Source organism: Salvelinus alpinus, chromosome 5 (assembly GCF_045679555.1).
Source record: "Salvelinus alpinus chromosome 5, SLU_Salpinus.1, whole genome shotgun sequence".
NCBI classification, from domain to species: Eukaryota; Metazoa; Chordata; class Actinopteri; order Salmoniformes; family Salmonidae; genus Salvelinus; species Salvelinus alpinus.
This window is the reverse complement of record NC_092090.1, coordinates 23,836,922-23,855,564: the sequence shown is the minus strand read 5'-3', so window position 1 is coordinate 23,855,564 and position 18,643 is coordinate 23,836,922. Positions and strand designations below refer to the sequence as shown.

The window sequence follows — 18,643 nt, the reverse complement described above, 5'->3', positions numbered from 1 at the left end:
GTAAGAAAAGCCTTATAAACAATGGCTATTTATTAGATACTGCTGCCAATGTGTTAATTTGACGTTAGCTAACGTTAACAAGTAGTTCCTAGCACAGTCCAGGCAAGAAAGATTACATAGTGTAGGCAATTTTGTTTACTACCATGTGTTAAGCTGTAAGAATTCACTTGCTAATTGTATACACTACCGGTCAAAAGTTTTAGAACACCTACTCATTCAAGGGTTTTTCTTAATTTTTACTATATTCTACATTGTAGAATAATAGTGAAGACATCAAAACTATGAAATAACACATATGGAATCATGTAGTAACCCAAAAAGTGTTAAACAAATCAAAATATATTTGAGATTCTTCAAATAGTCACCCTATTTGAAGGAGTTCCTACATATGCTGAGCACTTGTTGGCTGCTTTTCCTTCACTCTGCGGTCCGACTCATCCCAAACCATCTCAATTGGGTTGAGGTTGGGTGATTGTGGAGGTCAGGTCATCTGATGCAGCACTCCATCACTCGCCTTCTTGGTAAAATAGCCCTCGGTCATTGTCCTGTTGAAAAACAAATGATAGTCCCAAACCAATCACGTCTCACAAAGATATGGTGGTTGGAACCAAAAATCTCCTATTTGGACTCCAGACCAAAGGACAAATTTCCACTGGTCTAATTGTTCATGTTTCTTGGCCCAAGGTAGTCTTTTCTTCTTATTGGTGTCCTTTAGTAGTGGTTTCTTTGCAGCAATTCGACACTGAAGGCCTGATTCACACAGTCTCATCTGAACAGTTTATGTTGAGATGTGTCTGTTACTTGAACTCTGTGAAGCATTTATTTGGGCTGCAATTTCTGAGGCTGGTAACTCTAATGAACTTATCCTCTGCAGCAGAGGTAACTCTGGGTCTTCCTTTCCTGTGGCGGTCCTCATGAGAGCCAGTTTCATCATAGCGCTTGATGGTTTTTGCGACTGCGCTTGAAGAAACTTTCAAAGTTCTTGAAATGTTCCGTATTGACTGACCTTCATGTCTTAAAGTAATGATGGTCTGTTGTTTCTCTTTGCATATTTCAGCAGTTCATAATATGGACTTGGTCAATTACCAAAATAGGGCTATCTTCTGTATACCACCCCTACCTTGTCACAACACAACTGATTGGCTCAAACGCATTAGGAAGGAAAGAAATTCCACAAATGAACTTTTAAGAAATGCATTCCAGGTGACTACCTCATAAAGATGTTTTAGAGAATGCCAAGAGTGTGCAAAGCTGCATCAAGGCAGAGGGTGGCTATTTGAAGAATCTCAAATATAAAATATATTTTGATTTGTTTTACACTTTTTTGGTTACTACATGATTCCATATGTGTTATTTCATAGTTTTTATGTCTTCACTAATATTCTAAAATGTAGAAAATAGTAAAAATAAAGAAAAACCCTTGAATGAGTATAGGTGTTCTAAACCTTTTGACCGGTAGTGTAGGTATTTGAGATGGATAACAGCATGATAATAATCAACATAAATACTCACATATAACAAATAGGTCTACATCATGATACTGAAACGGTCTCTCAACATTTTCTGTAGGTTGACTGGCCCGTGGCGTTTGAGGAGAATATAGATATATCATCCCACTTCAAACATTACAGTCATCCCAGACAGATATATGACTACTTTAAAGTAAACGTGCCATTCCCAGTGGACGTCACCATGTCCTTCTCCAAGAGCATAGAGGAGCTATATTCCAAGATAAAACTACATGCATCCATAATGTCACAAGAACAGAGCAAAAACAAGAATGCGGAGTCAGTGTTTGATGACATGAATAAATGTAAGTAGCTACACTACCCACAGCTCTCAAATCCACCATCAGGCCAAATTGTGTATTTCTAACCCAGGTCATTGAAACATAGGGCTGCTGTGAAGTGGTGATACCGTTGCCATTATCTCAATGTTTCTTTCTCAGATAAAATGTATGTGCAAAGAGCACATCGAATCATCAAAGAGCAGGTAATGATTTTTAGACAGTGAAATTGCAGAGTTGCAGTTATAATTATTTGTATTAGATTTGATCATTTATATAGGATGATTCTGATTCACAACAACATTGACTGTTTAATTCCAGAGTGAGGCAGTGTCGCGGAGCTTGGACATCAAGGTGAGTCTGTTGTCTTGTCTGTTTATGGCTCTTTACACCATGAGGGACATATCTCTCTGGTGTTTACTTAGTTAAACTAATGAGTTGTGTTTCTCCAGGACTATGACTACCCAGGGTTTGATGTAGTCGAGGACACTGACATCCCAGGACATCCTGATGCCTTACAGCATTTGGACAGCGTCTCAGAGGCCCAAGGCTTTAATGTACGTACCTGCAATCTCATATCTACTCTGTGTGTGTGTGTGTGTGTGTGTGTGTGTGTGTGTGTGTGTGTGTGTGTGTGTGTGTGTGTGTGTGTGTGTGTGTGTGTGTGTGTGTGTGTGTGTGTGTGTGTGTGTGTGTGTGTGTGTGTGTGTGTGTGTGTGTGTGTGTGTGTGTGTGTGTGCCAGACCAGAGTTCTGCTCTCCCTCATCACAGGGGAATACTGTGGCAGCTCTGCAACCAATCACGTTCATCTAAGGAGCAGCCAGGCTCCTATTAAAGTCCTGTAGTATTAACAGTCCCAGGCTGCATACTAAATGGTACCCTATTCCCTATATAGTGCACTACTTTTAACCAGGACCCGTAGAGTTTCCCATAGGGCTCTGGTCAAAAGTAGTGCACTATACAGTATACAGAAACGGAGAGACAAATGAAAGGCAGAGTAAACCAGTGCTGGGCTAGGTCTTATTTATGACCACAAACACTAATATCCATCCATTGCGCTGAAAGCCAGATGTGGCCGGTCCGGGTGATGGAGAGCAGACTTGTTATGTTATGTCAGGTCTCACAGATACCTGAGCTGTCACAGCTTTTAGGAAAAAGAGAAAGGGATCGCATGCAAACTTCGCATGCACGTCAAGCACATGTGTATTGAATGTGGCCCTCTCCCGCTCTCGTGCATGCGATCGGATTCGACTGCATTCCAAACACATATGATTAATCTCTCACATATGTACTGTAGCTATGCTGCTGTGTGGCAGTCTTTAACGGTAGGGTGGATTGGTATTCATTGAAAAGTAGATTAGAGATTAGCTAGTTATCTGTAATGCTTTATTTAACACTCCTGTGTCAGCTGGTATTTACCGACACAATTGGTAACAACCTACCAACAGCTAAGGTCATGGTGGCTGTTTCAATGAGTTATCAAAATACTAAAGAATAATTATTGTGCAATTATTATGTAATTACCACTTTGCAATTACCATTTAATTGCTGTGTACATAACAGGACAATTCCTTCTCATTGGGGTTAGGCTAATCATCATTAATCCTGCCATGTGTGTGTGCATGTGTGTGTGATTCTTTACTGCAGCTAGGCTTCCTGAAGATCTGGAGGCCGTTCTTTCTGTGTGATTTGTCCGTGGCTGTTCTCAAAGACACATTCTGGTGGTTCTTCCTCCACAGATTTAAGGTGACTTCACTCCAACCTTTGTGATGCACTGTATCAACGCACAATGCAACCAAGACATGTAACTTTGATACATATATTAATATGAGGCAGATGATGGGGGAGACTAGTCTTTTCCTCCAGCCTGTACAGTACATCCATCACTGGTAATAAAGTATTTATAGATGAATGTGATTTATAGGAAATGCGTGCAGTGATGATCTTATCTGAAGGTTTCTGCCAGATTCCACAACTAAGTTATGATATACTCAGTATTAAGTAGAGGCAGACTTACACACGTATGCACAATAGAAAGCGTATGCACAATAGAACTATTGAAATATCTAAATATTGTACGTAATAGTTCCTGATAGAGTTGAGTAAATGATGAAATGTATGGCTCTGTGCGTACATTTATTTTAGAATATGTTCTGACAGTTGTTGGATGCTGTCAGGTTAGGTAGCCTGCAGTACCTTACAGTGTGGAATTGTGTGTCAATATCCTCCCAGCCTAATGTGGAGGAGGAGAGCCAGTTGTTTGATCGGATCTCTGGAGCCTTTGTCTCTCTGCTGATGACCGTTCAGATGGACCTGAAGGACAAGCTCTTTAAGGTACTTATGTATATTTAACAAACACTGTTATCCAGAGAGACTTACATTCAGAGCATTCAGCTGTCACAGTCATTGCAAGTAGAACCTTCTTCAAAAACAGCTGCTGTCTGCAAAATCCCTGCCCTTAACTTACTTGAAGAAAAGACAAGTGTGAGTGTTTGTGCAAGACAAGACAGGTGCACCAGTTACAGTAAAGACTGTGTGTGTTCCAGGTGTATGCAGACTGCCTGGCCCAGGCGGTTTACGCAGCGTTCTACGGAGCGTTCCCTGAGTCCATGGAACGTCTAGGCCATGACTTCAAGACAGACCTGACTGACCTCATCTCCCTCTGGGTGTCAGGTTAGTGTTATTGTTTGGGTCTGGTGATCATGGCATGCAACCACATCACGCTGTATTTAGAGAGCAGTTTAACATCTCAATGCATTACAGACTTCCTAAACAACAAAATGACAAACTGTAAATGACAAAGAACAACAAAGATCAAATCAAAATGTATTTGTCACATGCTTGGTAAACAACAGGTACAGACTAACAGGGAAATGCTTACTTACGGGCCCTTCTCAACAATGCAGAGAGGAAATAGAAACATTTTAGAAAGAAATTGTACCACGAGGAATAAATACACAGTGAGTAATGATAACTTGGCTATATACACGGGGTACCAGTACTGAGTCGATGTGCAGGGGTAGAATGTCATTTAGGTAGATATGTACATATAGGTAGTGGTAAAGTGACTATGCAAAAGGATAGATAACAAACAGTAGCAGCAGCGTATGTGATGAGTCAAAAGAGTTGGTGCAAAAAGGGTCAATGCAGATAGTCCGGGTAGCTATGTTGTTAACTATTTATCAGTCTTATGGCTTGGGGGTAGAAGCTGTTCAGGGTGTTGTTGGTTCCAGACCAACAACACCGGTATCGCTTGCCATTCGGTAGCAGAGACACCAGTCTATGTCTTGGGTGGCTGGAGTCTGACAGTTTTTGGGCCGTCCTTTGATAAGAACAACATACAGTTAGTGTTTAAAAATAGTTTGTCTGTCTCCCGTGTGTCTCTGTTAGGTGTGAAGCCCACCCTGTTGTCATGGCAGAGCTGGAATCTGGGCTGGCTGGATCCTGTAGACACGTCCGGGAAAAGCCATGGAGAGTCAGCATGTGGTAAGACCTGATCTACTGACCTGTTGTTTCAGATTCACAGAGGGTTTACATCTACTGACCTGTTGTTTCAGATTCACATCTACTGACCTGTTGTTTCAGATTCACATCTACTGACCTGTTGTTTCAGATTTACTGAGGGTTTACATCTACTGACCTGTTGTTTCAGATTTACTGAGGGTTTACATCTACTGACCTGTGGTTTCAGATTCACGGAGGGTTTACATCTACTGACCTGTTGTTTCAGATTCACATCTACTGACCTGTTGTTTCAGATTTACTGAGGGTTTACATCTACTGACCTGTTGTTTCAGATTTACTGAGGGTTTACATCTACTGACCTGTTGTTTCAGATTCCCGGAGGGTTTACATCTAGTGACCTGTTGTTTCAGACTGACTGAGGGTTTAGGCTAAGCCTACTGACCTGTTGTTTCAGACTGACTGAGGGTTTAGACTAAACCTACTGACCTGTTGTTTCAGACTGACTGAGGGTTTAGACTAAACCTACTGACCTGTTGTTTCAGACTGACTGAGGGTTTAGGCTACATCTATTCTGTCACATAACGCTGTGATGTAGTGAAGGCATGACTTGATAGTTAGACGTTAAACTGTCCAGTCATCCTGACTGTGGTGCCGTGGCCTCGCTGAGTGTTGGCACACAACAAACCATCACTGCACTGTGGACAGCTTTAGAGGAGGGACATAACTGAATACTTACCAGAAAGTGGGAAATGAAATTCATTCACTTATATTCTCACAATATTCTGTTGATCTTGGTTTGTAGCTTGTGCTCATAACTCTCAGCCATGGATTTATACTGTGTGTGTGTGTGTGTGTGTGTGTGTGTGTGTGTGTGTGTGTGTGTGTGTGTGTGTGTGTGTGTGTGTGTGTGTGTGTGTGTGTGTGTGTGTGTGTGTGTGTGTGTGTGTGTGTGTGTGTGTGTGTGTGTGTGTGTGTGTGTGAGATTATCTCTCTCTGTGGTTTAGATTTGTCACTAGACAGGAGAGTGTGTAATGTTAGTGCTGTTTGAAAGTGTTGTGGTGTTCTGGGGGTTCCGTGCTAAGCTTCCAAACACTCCAGACTCTCTGGGGGAAACAAGGTTCAAATGTATCAAGTTCAGCTGCTGCCAGGGCCTCCCTGGGTCTCCCCCTCCTCTACCTCCCCCGAGTCTCCCCTCCACACATGCTGTTGGCATTAAGCACACATGTTGTCTCATTTGTTCCTGCTTCGCCACAAATGCATGCAGGGCCTACTGCCGTCCGCTGTGCTTAAAGTGTGTCTCTGGATCGTAGTAGATCGTTCCTCACATTACTTTAACAAGTGGAGAGTTTGCTGCTGTGCAACACTGATGTTGCTGATGTTACTGTAGCTGATTCCACTCATCACCAGCGTTCATGCCACTCTGACTCGATCTGCATCCCAAATGGCATCCTATTCTCCTTGGTCAAAAGTAGTGCACTATATAGGGGATTTGGTGCCATTTGGGTTTAGACTAAACCTACTGACCTGTTGTTTCAGACTGACTGAGGGTTTAGACTAAACCTACTGACCTGTTGTTTCAGACTGACTGAGGGTTTAGGCTAAGCCTACTGACCTGTTGTTTCAGACTAACTGAGGGTTTAGGCTAAACCTACTGACCTGTTGTTTCAGACTGACTGAGGGTTTAGGCTAAACCTACTGACCTGTTGTTTCAGATTGACTGAGGGTTTAGGCTAAACCTACTGACCTGTTGTTTCAGACTGACTGAGGGTTTAGGCTAAACCTACTGACCTGTTGTTTCAGATTGACTGAGGGTTTAGGCTAAACCTACTGACCTGTTGTTTCAGACTGACTGAGGGTTTAGGCTAAGCCTACTGACCTGTTGTTTCAGACTGACTGAGGGTTTAGGCTAAGCCTACTGACCTGTTGTTTCAGATTGACTGAGGGTTTAGGCTAAGCCTACTGACCTGTTGTTTCAGACTGACTGAGGGTTTAGGCTAAGCCTACTGACCTGTTGTTTCAGACTGACTGAGGGTTTAGGCTAAGCCTACTGACCTGTTGTTTCAGATTGACTGAGGGTTTAGGCTAAATCTACTGACCTGTTGTTTCAGACTGACTGAGGGTTTAGGCTAAACCTACTGACCTGTTGTTTCAGATTGACTGAGGGTTTAGGCTAAACCTACTGACCTGTTGTTTCAGATTGACTGAGGGTTTAGGCTAAGCCTACTGACCTGTTGTTTCAGATTGACTGAGGGTTTAGGCTAAGCCTACTGACCTGTTGTTTCAGACTGACTGAGGGTTTAGACTAAACCTACTGACCTGTTGTTTCAGACTGGCTGAGGGTTTAGGCTAAGCCTACTGACCTGTTGTTTCAGACTGACTGAGGGTTTAGGCTAAGCCTACTGACCTGTTGTTTCAGACTGACTGAGGGTTTAGGCTAAGCCTACTGACTTGTTGTTTCAGACTGACTTAGGGTTTAGGCTAAACCTACTGACCTGTTGTTTCAGACTGACTGAGGGTTTAGGCTAAACCTACTGACCTGTTGTTTCAGACTGACTGAGGGTTTAGGCTAAGCCTACTGACCTGTTGTTTCAGATTGACTGAGGGTTTAGGCTAAACCTACTGACCTGTTGTTTCAGACTGACTGAGGGTTTAGGCTAAGCCTACTGACCTGTTGTTTCAGACTGACTGAGGGTTTAGGCTAAACCTACTGACCTGTTGTTTCAGATTGACTGAGGGTTTAGGCTAAGCCTACTGACCTGTTGTTTCAGATTGACTGAGGGTTTAGGCTAAACCTACTGACCTGTTGTTTCAGACTGACTCAGGGTTTAGGCTAAACCTACTGACCTGTTGTTTCAGACTGACTGAGGGTTTAGGCTAAGCCTACTGACCTGGTGTTTCAGACTGACTGAGGGTTTAGGCTAAACCTACTGACCTGTTGTTTCAGATTGACTGAGGGTTATCCTTTTCATTATCCACATTCACAGTATTGTTGAATAATAGAGGACCATACATATAGTGTTGAGACCAGTCAGGCTACTGTTCTGCCTGTCTCAGGTTCCATCTTGTTTTGGTGATGTTCTTTAGGCCTTTTGGTTGCAGACCACAGGACAAACATAATATACAACAAACTGGAATAAAAGAGACTGGACGACCCCTAATATTTGTATGGTTTCTATTTCTACAGCCAAGCAAAAGGGAAGGAGAGGTGATCGTCTTGGAATGTTTGGGATACATGTTGACTCCCTACAGATGTAGGATCTTAATTTGATCACCCTGTTGAAGGATAACTTTCCTGCAATGCAGAACATTTAAAACTTGTAGTGTATTTTTGGTTAGAAAAGGCTTCTGAAGTTTGTAATTTCCACTATGTGTCTGTCTTCCATTATTTATTTTAGACAGGTCTAAAGAAATGTAGTCTATTTCAGAAGAACAGAAAAACATACTCTGAGACCTTATGTTAGGCCCTGATCTGGCTATGTCATATGGTTGTGGGCTACACTACTTCATTGGGCTCCTGAGTGGCGCAGCGGTCTAAGGCACTGCATCTTGGATCGAATCCAAGATGGCGTAGCAGTCGGACGTGTGTTTGTATTGTCCTGTATTGTCCTGTCGCGTGTAAATAGTAAATAGTAAATAGTCTTCGTATTTTTCGTATACATTTCGTATATATTTTAATTTCACTTTCCATCTAGGAACTGAATATACATTCCTACATTCCGCCTCACCCAATGTGGTACGGACCTGCTATTTTTTTATACTTTAGAACCGTAACCCCAAGCAGAAGCTAGCCAGATAACTAGCTACTAGCTAGTAGTCAGTTAGCCACTGCTGCGGTCTTCACCCTCAACTCGGACACAGCCAGCTTCAATACCGGGCCAATACCTGCCAGTCTGCAAGCGCGATATCAACCCAGAGCATATAGGACTGCTTTTTCTCTACCACATCACCGGATTCCTGACGCAAGCTCTGGACAATTACACCGTATCATCACAGCTAGCTAGCTGCAACCGAGTGGCTACTACTGGCTAACACCTCTGTCCCGAAGCAAGCACCAGTTAGCCTTGAGCTAGCCTCGAGCTAGGCCCATCTGCCGGCTAGCTGCAAGCGCGATATCAACCCAGAGCATATAGGACTGCTTTTTCTCTACCACATCACCGGATTCCTGACGCAAGCTCTGGACAATTACACCGTATCATCACAGCTAGCTAGCTGCAACCGAGTGGCTACTACTGGCTAACACCTCTGTCCCGAAGCAAGCACCAGTTAGCCTTGAGCTAGCCTCGAGCTAGGCCCATCTGCCGGCTAGCTGCAAGCGCGATATCAACCCAGAGCATATAGGACTGCTTTTTCTCTACCACATCACCGGATTCCTGACGCAAGCTCTGGACAATTACACCGTATCATCACAGCTAGCTAGCTGCAACCGAGTGGCTACTACTGGCTAACACCTCTGTCCCGAAGCAAGCACCAGTTAGCCTTGAGCTAGCCTCGAGCTAGGCCCATCTGCCGGCTAGCTGAAGAGCTAGCGCCACTGCCACTGCCACGAAGCTAGCACCAGTTAGCAAACACAATTCTACAATTCACAACCTCTCTTTCGCCATCGCCATCTGGCTTGGATTCTCTGTCGACACAACCACGTCTGAGCAGACCCCCTCCGTCTGAGCAGACCACCCCCCGGGCTACTAACTTTAAACGCCGCGTGCTAGCTTAGTGGAGGCCTCCTCTGCTCCATCTACGGCTGCCCCCTGGACACTATGATCACTTGGCTACATAGCTGATGCATGCTTGACTGTCCATTAATTCACGGTACTCCATTCTGTTTATTTGTGTTTTACCTGTCGGCTCTGTGCTTTAACTCAGGATCTGTGTGTAGTTAATCCGACCCTCTCTGCCTAGTCGTCGCCATTTTTACCTGTTGTTGCTGTGTTAGACTAGCACCCTGTTATTGCTGCTGTTATCTTACCTGTTGTTTTAGCTAGCTCTCCCAATCAAGACCTGCAATCACTTTATGCCTTATTGTATGTCTCTCTCAAATATCAATATGCCTTGCATACTGTTGTTCAGGCTAGTTTTCATTATCATTGTTTTGGTTTGCAATGGACCCTGTAATTCCACTCTCCGTACCTCTGATACCCCCTTTGTCCCACCCCCCACACATGCGGTGACCTCACCCATTGAGACCAGCATGTCCAGAGATACAACCTCTCTTATCATCACCCAGTGCCTGGGCTTGCCTCCGCTGTACCCGCGCCCCTCCATACCCCTGTCTGCACATTATGCCCAGAATCTATTCTACCACGCCCATAAATCTGCTCCTTTTATTCTTTGTCCCCAACGCTCTAGGCGACCAGTTTTGATAGCCTTTAGCCGCACCCTCATCCTACTCCTCCTCTGTTCCTCGGGTGATGTGGAGGTAAACCCAGGCCCTGCATGTCCCCAGTCACCCTCATTTGTTGACTTCTGCGATCGAAAAAGCCTTGGCCTCATGCATGTCAACATCAGAAGCCTCCTCCCTAAGTTTGCCTTACTCACCGCTTTAGCACACTCTGCCAATCCTGATGTCCTTGCCGTGTCCGAATCCTGGCTTAGGAAGGCCACCAAAAATTCTGAGATTTCCATACCCAACTATAACACTTTCCGTCAAGATAGAACTGCCAAAGGGGGAGGAGTTGCAATCTACTGCAGAGATAGCCTGCAAAGTTCTGTCATACTTTCCAGGTCTATGCCCAAACAGTTCGAACTTCTAATTTTAAACATTAATCTCTCCAGAAATAAGTCTCTCACTGTTGCCGCCTGCTACCGACCCCCCTCAGCTCCCAGCTGTGCCCTGGACACCATCTGTGAATTGATCGCTCCCCATCTAGCCTCAGAGTTTGTTCTGTTAGGTGACCTAAACTGGGATATGCTTAACACCCCGGCAGTCCTACAATCCAAGCTTGATGCCCTCAATCTCACACAAATCATCAAGGAACCCACCAGGTACAACCCTAAATCCGTAAACATGGGCACCCTAATAGACATTATCCTGACCAACCTGCCCTCCAAATACACCTCTGCTGTCTTCAATCAAGATCTCAGCGATCACTGCCTCATTGCCTGTATCCGCCACGGGTCCGCGGTCAAACGACCACCCCTCATCACTGTCAAACGCTCCCTAAAACACTTCTGCGAGCAGGCCTTTCTAATCGACCTGGCCCGGGTACCCTGGAAGGATATTGACCTCATCCCGTCAGTTGAGGATGCCTGGTCATTCTTTAAATGTTACTTCCTCACCATATTAGACAAGCATGCTCCGTTCAAAAAATGCAGAACCAAGAACAGATATAGCCCTTGGTTCACTCCAGACCTGACTGCCCTCGACCAGCACAAAAACATCCTGTGGCGAACTGCAATAGCATCGAAGAGCCCCCGCGATATGCAACTGTTCAGGGAAGTCAGGAACCAATACACGCAGTCAGTCAGGAAAGCAAAGGCCAGCTTTTTCAAGCAGAAATTCGCATCCTGTAGCTCTAACTCCAAAAAGTTCTGGGATACTGTAAAGTCCATGGAGAACAAGAGCACCTCCTCCCAGCTGCCCACTGCACTGAGGCTAGGTAACACGGTCACCACCGATAAATCCGTGATAATCGAAGACTTCAACAAGCATTTCTCAATGGCTGGCCATGCCTTCCTCCTGGCGACTCCAACCTTGGCCAACAGCCCCGCCCCCCCCGCTGCTACTCGCCCAAGCCTCCCCAGCTTCTCCTTTACCCAAATCCAGATAGCAGATGTTCTGAAAGAGCTGGAAAACCTGGACCCATACAAATCAGCTGGGCTTGACAATCTGGACCCCCTATTTCTGAAACTGTCCGCCGCCATTGTCGCACCCCCTATTACCAGCCTGTTCAACCTCTCCTTCGTATCATCTGAGATCCCCAAGGATTGGAAAGCTGCCGCGGTCATCCCCCTCTTCAAAGGGGGAGACACCCTGGACCCAAACTGTTACAGACCTATATCCATCCTGCCCTGCCTATCTAAGGTCTTCGAAAGCCAAGTCAACAAACAGATCACTGACCATCTCGAATCCCACCGTACCTTCTCCGCTGTGCAATCCGGTTTCCGAGCCGGTCACGGGTGCACCTCAGCCACGCTCAAGGTACTAAACGACATCATAACCGCTATCGATAAAAGACATTACTGTGCAGCCGTCTTCATCGACCTGGCCAAGGCTTTCGACTCTGTCAATCACCATATTCTTATCGGCAGACTCAGTAGCCTCGGTTTTTCTAATGACTGCCTTGCCTGGTTCACCAACTACTTTGCAGACAGAGTTCAGTGTGTCAAATCGGAGGGCATGTTGTCCGGTCCTCTGGCAGTCTCTATGGGGGTACCACAGGGTTCAATTCTCGGGCCGACTCTTTTCTCTGTATACATCAATGATGTTGCTCTTGCTGCGGGCGATTCCCTGATCCACCTCTACGCAGACGACACCATTCTATATACTTCCGGCCCTTCCTTGGACACTGTGCTATCTAACCTCCAAACGAGCTTCAATGCCATACAACACTCCTTCCGTGGCCTCCAACTGCTCTTAAACGCTAGTAAAACCAAATGCATGCTTTTCAACCGTTCGCTGCCTGCACCCGCACGCCCGACTAGCATCACCACCCTGGACGGTTCCGACCTAGAATATGTGGACATCTATAAGTACCTAGGTGTCTGGCTAGACTGCAAACTCTCCTTCCAGACTCATATCAAACATCTCCAATCCAAAATCAAATCGAGAATCGGCTTTCTATTCCGCAACAAAGCCTCCTTCACTCACGCCGCCAAACTTACCCTAGTAAAACTGACTATCCTACCGATCCTCGACTTCGGCGATGTCATCTACAAAATAGCTTCCAACACTCTACTCAGCAAACTGGATGCAGTTTATCACAGTGCCATTCGTTTTGTTACTAAAGCACCTTATACGACCCACCACTGCGACCTGTATGCCCTAGTCGGCTGGCCCTCGCTACATGTTCGTCGTCAGACCCACTGGCTCCAGGTCATCTACAAGGCTATGCTAGGTAAAGTGCCGCCTTATCTCAGTTCACTGGTCACGATGGCTACACCCACCCGCAGCACGCGCTCCAGCAGGTGTATCTCACTGATCATCCCTAAAGCTAAAACCTCATTTGGACGCCTTTCCTTCCAGTTCTCTGCTGCCTGCGACTGGAACGAATTGCAAAAATCTCTGAAGTTGGAGACTTTTATCTCCCTCAACAACTTTAAAAATCTGCTATCCGAGCAGCTAACCGATCGCTGCAGCTGTACATAGTCCATCTGTAAACTACCCACCCAATTTACCTACCTCACCCCCCATACTGCTTTTATTTATTTACTTTTCTGCTCTTTTGCACACCAGTATCTCTTCTTGCACATGTTCATCTGATGATTTATCACTCCAGTGTTAATCTGCTAAATTGTAATTATTCGATTTATTGCCTACCTCATGCCTTTTGCACACATTGTATATAGATTCTCTTTTTTTCTACCATGTTATTGACTTGTTTATTGTTTACTCCATGTGTAACTCTGTGTTGTCTGTTCACACTGCTATGCTTTATCTTGGCCAGGTCGCAGTTGCAAATGAGAACTTGTTCTCAACTAGCCTACCTGGTTAAATAAAGGTGAAATGAAAAAAAAAAAATCTCAGTGCTAGAGGCGTCACTACAGACATCCTGGTTCGAATCCAGGCTGTATCACAACCGGCCGTGATTGGGAGTCCCATGGGGCGGCGCACAATTGGCCCAGCGTCGTCCGGGTTTGGCCGGTGTAGGCCGTCATTGTAAATAATAATTTGTTCTTAACTGACTTGCCTAGTTAAATATAGGTAAAAATATATATATTTATAATAAAAAAAATATTAAGCAGACATGTTTGCTTAGAATTCCGTGGAATTATTTTATAGTATGAAGAATGCAATTGAACATAACTGAATAAAATATAAATGATATTTTCTCCTAACGATTGGAGGGAGTGCGCACATCCGGCTATTCTGTGTTGACCAGTTAACAAAGAAACAGGTCCTCCTATATGCTTCATTTAGAGTTATTTATGCAACTTTAGTTGTGATACAAACATTGGGCTGTATGTTTAGATTTTTAATACATTCTAAGGCTGTATGATGTGACTCTAATGATGATATGAAAAAAGTCACATGAAAGGCCTGAGCTCTGCTTTGTTTTTTGCGCAGGCTGAACACACTTCATCACTCTCATTCACAATTTGACAAGCACTTGATCATGCCTAGAATTTCCCAGTGGCATCCCACTGAAAAAATCATTCCTTTTGCAGCCAGTGGATGTTGTGCCCTTGGATTGAATATAATAATGATAAGACCCTTCTCCCGACTGCGTGCGCCGAAGCATCTCTCACTCACATGGCTCTCTCAGATAACTAATTTCTTATTAGCCAATGCACGTCATGTGATCAGATCCTTTTCACAGGCTAAAAGTGAAGACAGACCCATCTGGGGCATAACTGCACGTCCTAATCAAATTCCTAAGTGCATATTGAAGATGTTGGAAGATATTGGAACTGTCCACATTTACTTTTCGTCTGCCAACAAGATGAATAGGCCTAACGAACAGCAAAAGCACTAGCCTATGTCAATCTACAGTCGTGGCCAAAAGTTTTGAGATTGACACAAATATTAATTGTCACAAAGTTTGCTGCTTCAGTGTCTTTAGATATTTTTTGTCAGATGTTACTATGGAATACTGAAGTATAATTACAAGCATTTCATAAGTGTCAAAGGCTTTTATTGACAATTACATGAAGTTGATGCAAAGAGTCAATATTTGCAGTGTTGACCCTTCTTTTTCAAGACCTCTGCAATCTGCCCTGGCATGTTGTCAATTTAACTTCTGGGCCACATCCTGACTGATGGCAGCCCATTTCTTGCATAATCAATGCTTGGAGTTTGTCAGAATTTGTGTGTTTTTGTTTGTCCACCCGCCTCTTGAGGATTGACCACAAGTTCTCAATGGGATTAAGGTCTGGGGAGTTTCCTGGCCATGGACCAAAAATATCAATGTTTTGTTCCCCGAGCCACTTAGTTATCACTTTTGCCTTATGGCAAGGTGCTCCATCATGCTGGAAAAGGCATTGTTCGTCACCAAACTGTTCCTGGATGGTTGGGAGAAGTTGCTCTCAGAGGATGTGTTGGTGCCATTCTTTATTCATGGCTGTGTTCTTAGGCAAAATTGTGAGTGAGTCCACTCCCTTGGCTGAGAAGCAACCCCACACATGAATGGTCTCAGGATGCTTTACTGTTGGCATGACACAGGACTGATGGTAGCGCTCACCTTTTTTCCGGATGCCCCAAACAATCGGAAAGGGGATTCATCAGAGAAAATGACTTTACCCCAGTCCTCAGCAGTCCAATCCCTGTACCTTTTGCAGAATATCAGTCTGTCCCTGATGTTTTTCCTGGAGAGAAGTGGCTTCTTTGCTGCCCTTCTTGACACCAGGCCATCCTCCAAAAGTCTTCGCCTCACTGTGCGTGCAGATGCACTCACACCTGCCTGCTGCCATTCCTTAGCAAGCTCTGTACTGGTGGTGCCCCGATCCCGCAGCTGAATCAACTTTAGGAGATGGTCCTGGCACTTGCTGGACTTTCTTGGGCGCCCAGAAGCCTTCTTCACAACAATTGAACCGCTCTCCTTGAAGTTCTTGATGATCCGATAAATGGTTGATTTAGGTGCAATCTTACTGGCAGCAATATCCTTCCCTGTGAAGCCCTTTTTGTGCAAAGCAATGATGACGGCACGTGTTTCCTTGCAGGTACGTGTTTCCTTCCATGATTGACAGAGGAAGAACAATGATTCCAAGCACCACCCTCCTTTTGAAGCTTCCAGTCTGTTATTCGAACTCAATCAGCATGACAGAGTGATCTCCAGCCTTGTCCTCGTCAACACTCAAACCTGTGTTAACGAGAGAATCACTGACATGATGTCAGCTGGTCCTTTTGTGGCAGGGCTGAAATGCAGTGGAAATTATTTTTTGGGATTCAGTTCATTTACATGGCAAAGAGGGACTTTGCAATTAATTGCAATTCATCTGATCACTCTTCATAACATTCTGGAGTATATGCAAATTGCCATCATACAAACTGAGGCAGCAGACTTTGTGAAAATTAATATTTGTGTCATTCTCAAAACTTTTGGCCACGACTGTACTATCCCCCATAGTACAAAAGTTGGCCTATTCAATTTTTCAACTTGTCCTTCAGTGTGAGATGCGATAGATCCCAAATTAATACAATCACTAGCATCAAAAAACCTTTTAAAAGCAATGATGCAACAGATCGTAACGTTTAGCTTAAAATGTTGATAAACTATTAGGCTATTTCTTCACATTAAAAGCGCAGCAATGCGCACACGGCACTAGGATATAAGCACGAATGTTCCAAAATGCAATCAATTATCATTCTCAAAAGTGACCGCAAATGCGATTATGCGTGTAATTCTTCATTATAAAGGTGCATTTCTATGGTAAAATGTATCTTCCCCAAACTTGAAACTCACGCGCCGCGTATGTATGCCAGTTAGGCTCTACACCGGTTGTAAAGCGGATTAATGTGCTTAGTTGTAAGAAGTTATTTGGCCACTTTAATTGTGATACAAACCTTATCAAAACATATAGGCCCTATGGGCTAGGCTACATGAGGTGTGCGACTATGATTTTAAAAAGTCACAAAAAAAGGCATGACGTGTTTCTTGCCTTACTGCTCACAAGCTGGGCATCATTTACTATTGATAATATATAATTCACAAGTGATTTTGTCACCCATTACACTATTCTTAATTTAATATTGTTTTTACATTTGCTAAATAATATATTTGTGATATTTGTTTCAATTTAGAATGGACCATTATCATGCACCTGTCTCAATGCACTTAAATAGTGAATGGAGGACGCTTTTCCCGTGGTTCATTTTCATGCCAGCCAGGTAGGCTATACTCCTGTTGTAAAGAGAAGCAATGTGCTTAATATTAGGAAAGTTTAGAAATATATATAGTAGGCCTAGCCTTTACAAAGCTGATGGGATCAGATTTCTAATAGAGGCCATCAAAACTCTGTTTTCTCATGCAATTGCATAGCCATGAGCACATGGGCTCTCATTAAATGTTTGATTAGATTTTTGAATACATTTGCATTGATGTCAGAGTGATTAGAGGGACGATATAGTTTCCTCTCTCCTTTATTTTCCTAACCAGCAAGCCTAACCTCCAGTTATCTCTCTCCTCTATGTTTATAGCAGGCCTTGCTATTTCTCTCTCCTCTATGCTCCTAGCAGGCCTAGCCAGCTCTCTCATCTCTCCTCTATGTTCCTAGCAGGCCTAGCCAGCTCGTTCCTCTCTCCTCTATGTTCCTAGCAGGCCTAGCCAGCTCGTTCCTCTCTCCTCTATGTTCCTAGCAGGCCTAGCCAGCTCTCTCCTCTCTCCTCTATGTTCCTAGCAGGCCTAGCCAGCTCGTTCCTCTCTCCTCTATGTTCCTAGCAGGCCTAGCCAGCTCGTTCCTCTCTCCTCTATGTTCCTAGCAGGCCTAGCCATCTCTCTCCTCTCTCCTCTATGTTCCTAGCAGGCCTAGCCAGCTCTCTCCTCTATGCTCCTAGCAGGCCTAGCCAGCTCTCTCCTCTCTCCTCTATGCTCCTAGCAGGCCTAGCCAGCTCTCTCCTCTCTCCTCTATGTTCCTAGCAGGCTTAGCCAGCTCTCTCCTCTATGCTCCTAGCAGGCCTAGCCAGCTCTCCTCTCTCCTCTATGCTCCTAGCAGGCCTAGCCAGCTCTCTCCTCTCTCCTCTATGCTCCTAGCAGGCCTAGCCAGCTATCTCCTCTCTCCTCTATGCTCATAGCAGGCCTAGCCAGCTCTCTCCTCTCTCCTCTATGTACCTAGCAGGCCTAGCCAGCTCTCTCCTCTCTCCTCTATGTTCCTAGCAGGCCCAGCCAGCTCTCTCCTCTCTCCTCTATGTTCCTAGCAGGCTTAGCCAGCTCTCTCCTCTATGCTCCTAGCAGGCCTAGCCAGCTCTCTCCTCTCTCCTCTATGTTCCTAGCAGGCCTAGCCAGCTCTCTCCTCTCTCCTCTATGTTCCTAGCAGGCCTAGCCAGCTCTCTCCTCTCTCCTCTATGTTCCTAGCAGGCCTAGCCAGCTCTCTCCTCTCTCCTCTATGCTCCTAGCAGGCCTAGCCAGCTATCTCCTCTCTCCTCTATGCTCATAGCAGGCCTAGCCAGCTCTCTCCTCTCTCCTCTATGTACCTAGCAGGCCTAGCCAGCTCTCTCCTCTCTCCTCTATGTTCCTAGCAGGCCTAGCCAGCTCTCTCCTCTCTCCTCTATGTTCCTAGCAGGCCTAGCCAGCTCTCTCCTCT

General features: G+C 44.7%; 1 protein-coding gene across 1 annotated transcript in view; it reads left to right on the top strand.

Annotated features, from left to right (window-relative positions):
• LOC139575764 (protein FAM227B-like) overlaps positions 1 to 18,643 on the top strand; it is an 81,157-nt gene that overhangs the window by 209 nt on the left and 62,305 nt on the right. Inside the window, exons 2-9 of the mRNA XM_071401040.1 lie at positions 1,570 to 1,813; positions 1,949 to 1,992; positions 2,108 to 2,140; positions 2,239 to 2,343; positions 3,434 to 3,532; positions 4,019 to 4,120; positions 4,333 to 4,459; positions 5,177 to 5,272. Coding sequence (XP_071257141.1) covers positions 1,570 to 1,813; positions 1,949 to 1,992; positions 2,108 to 2,140; positions 2,239 to 2,343; positions 3,434 to 3,532; positions 4,019 to 4,120; positions 4,333 to 4,459; positions 5,177 to 5,272 — 850 coding nt within the window. The remainder of the gene's footprint in view (positions 1 to 1,569; positions 1,814 to 1,948; positions 1,993 to 2,107; positions 2,141 to 2,238; positions 2,344 to 3,433; positions 3,533 to 4,018; positions 4,121 to 4,332; positions 4,460 to 5,176; positions 5,273 to 18,643) is intronic.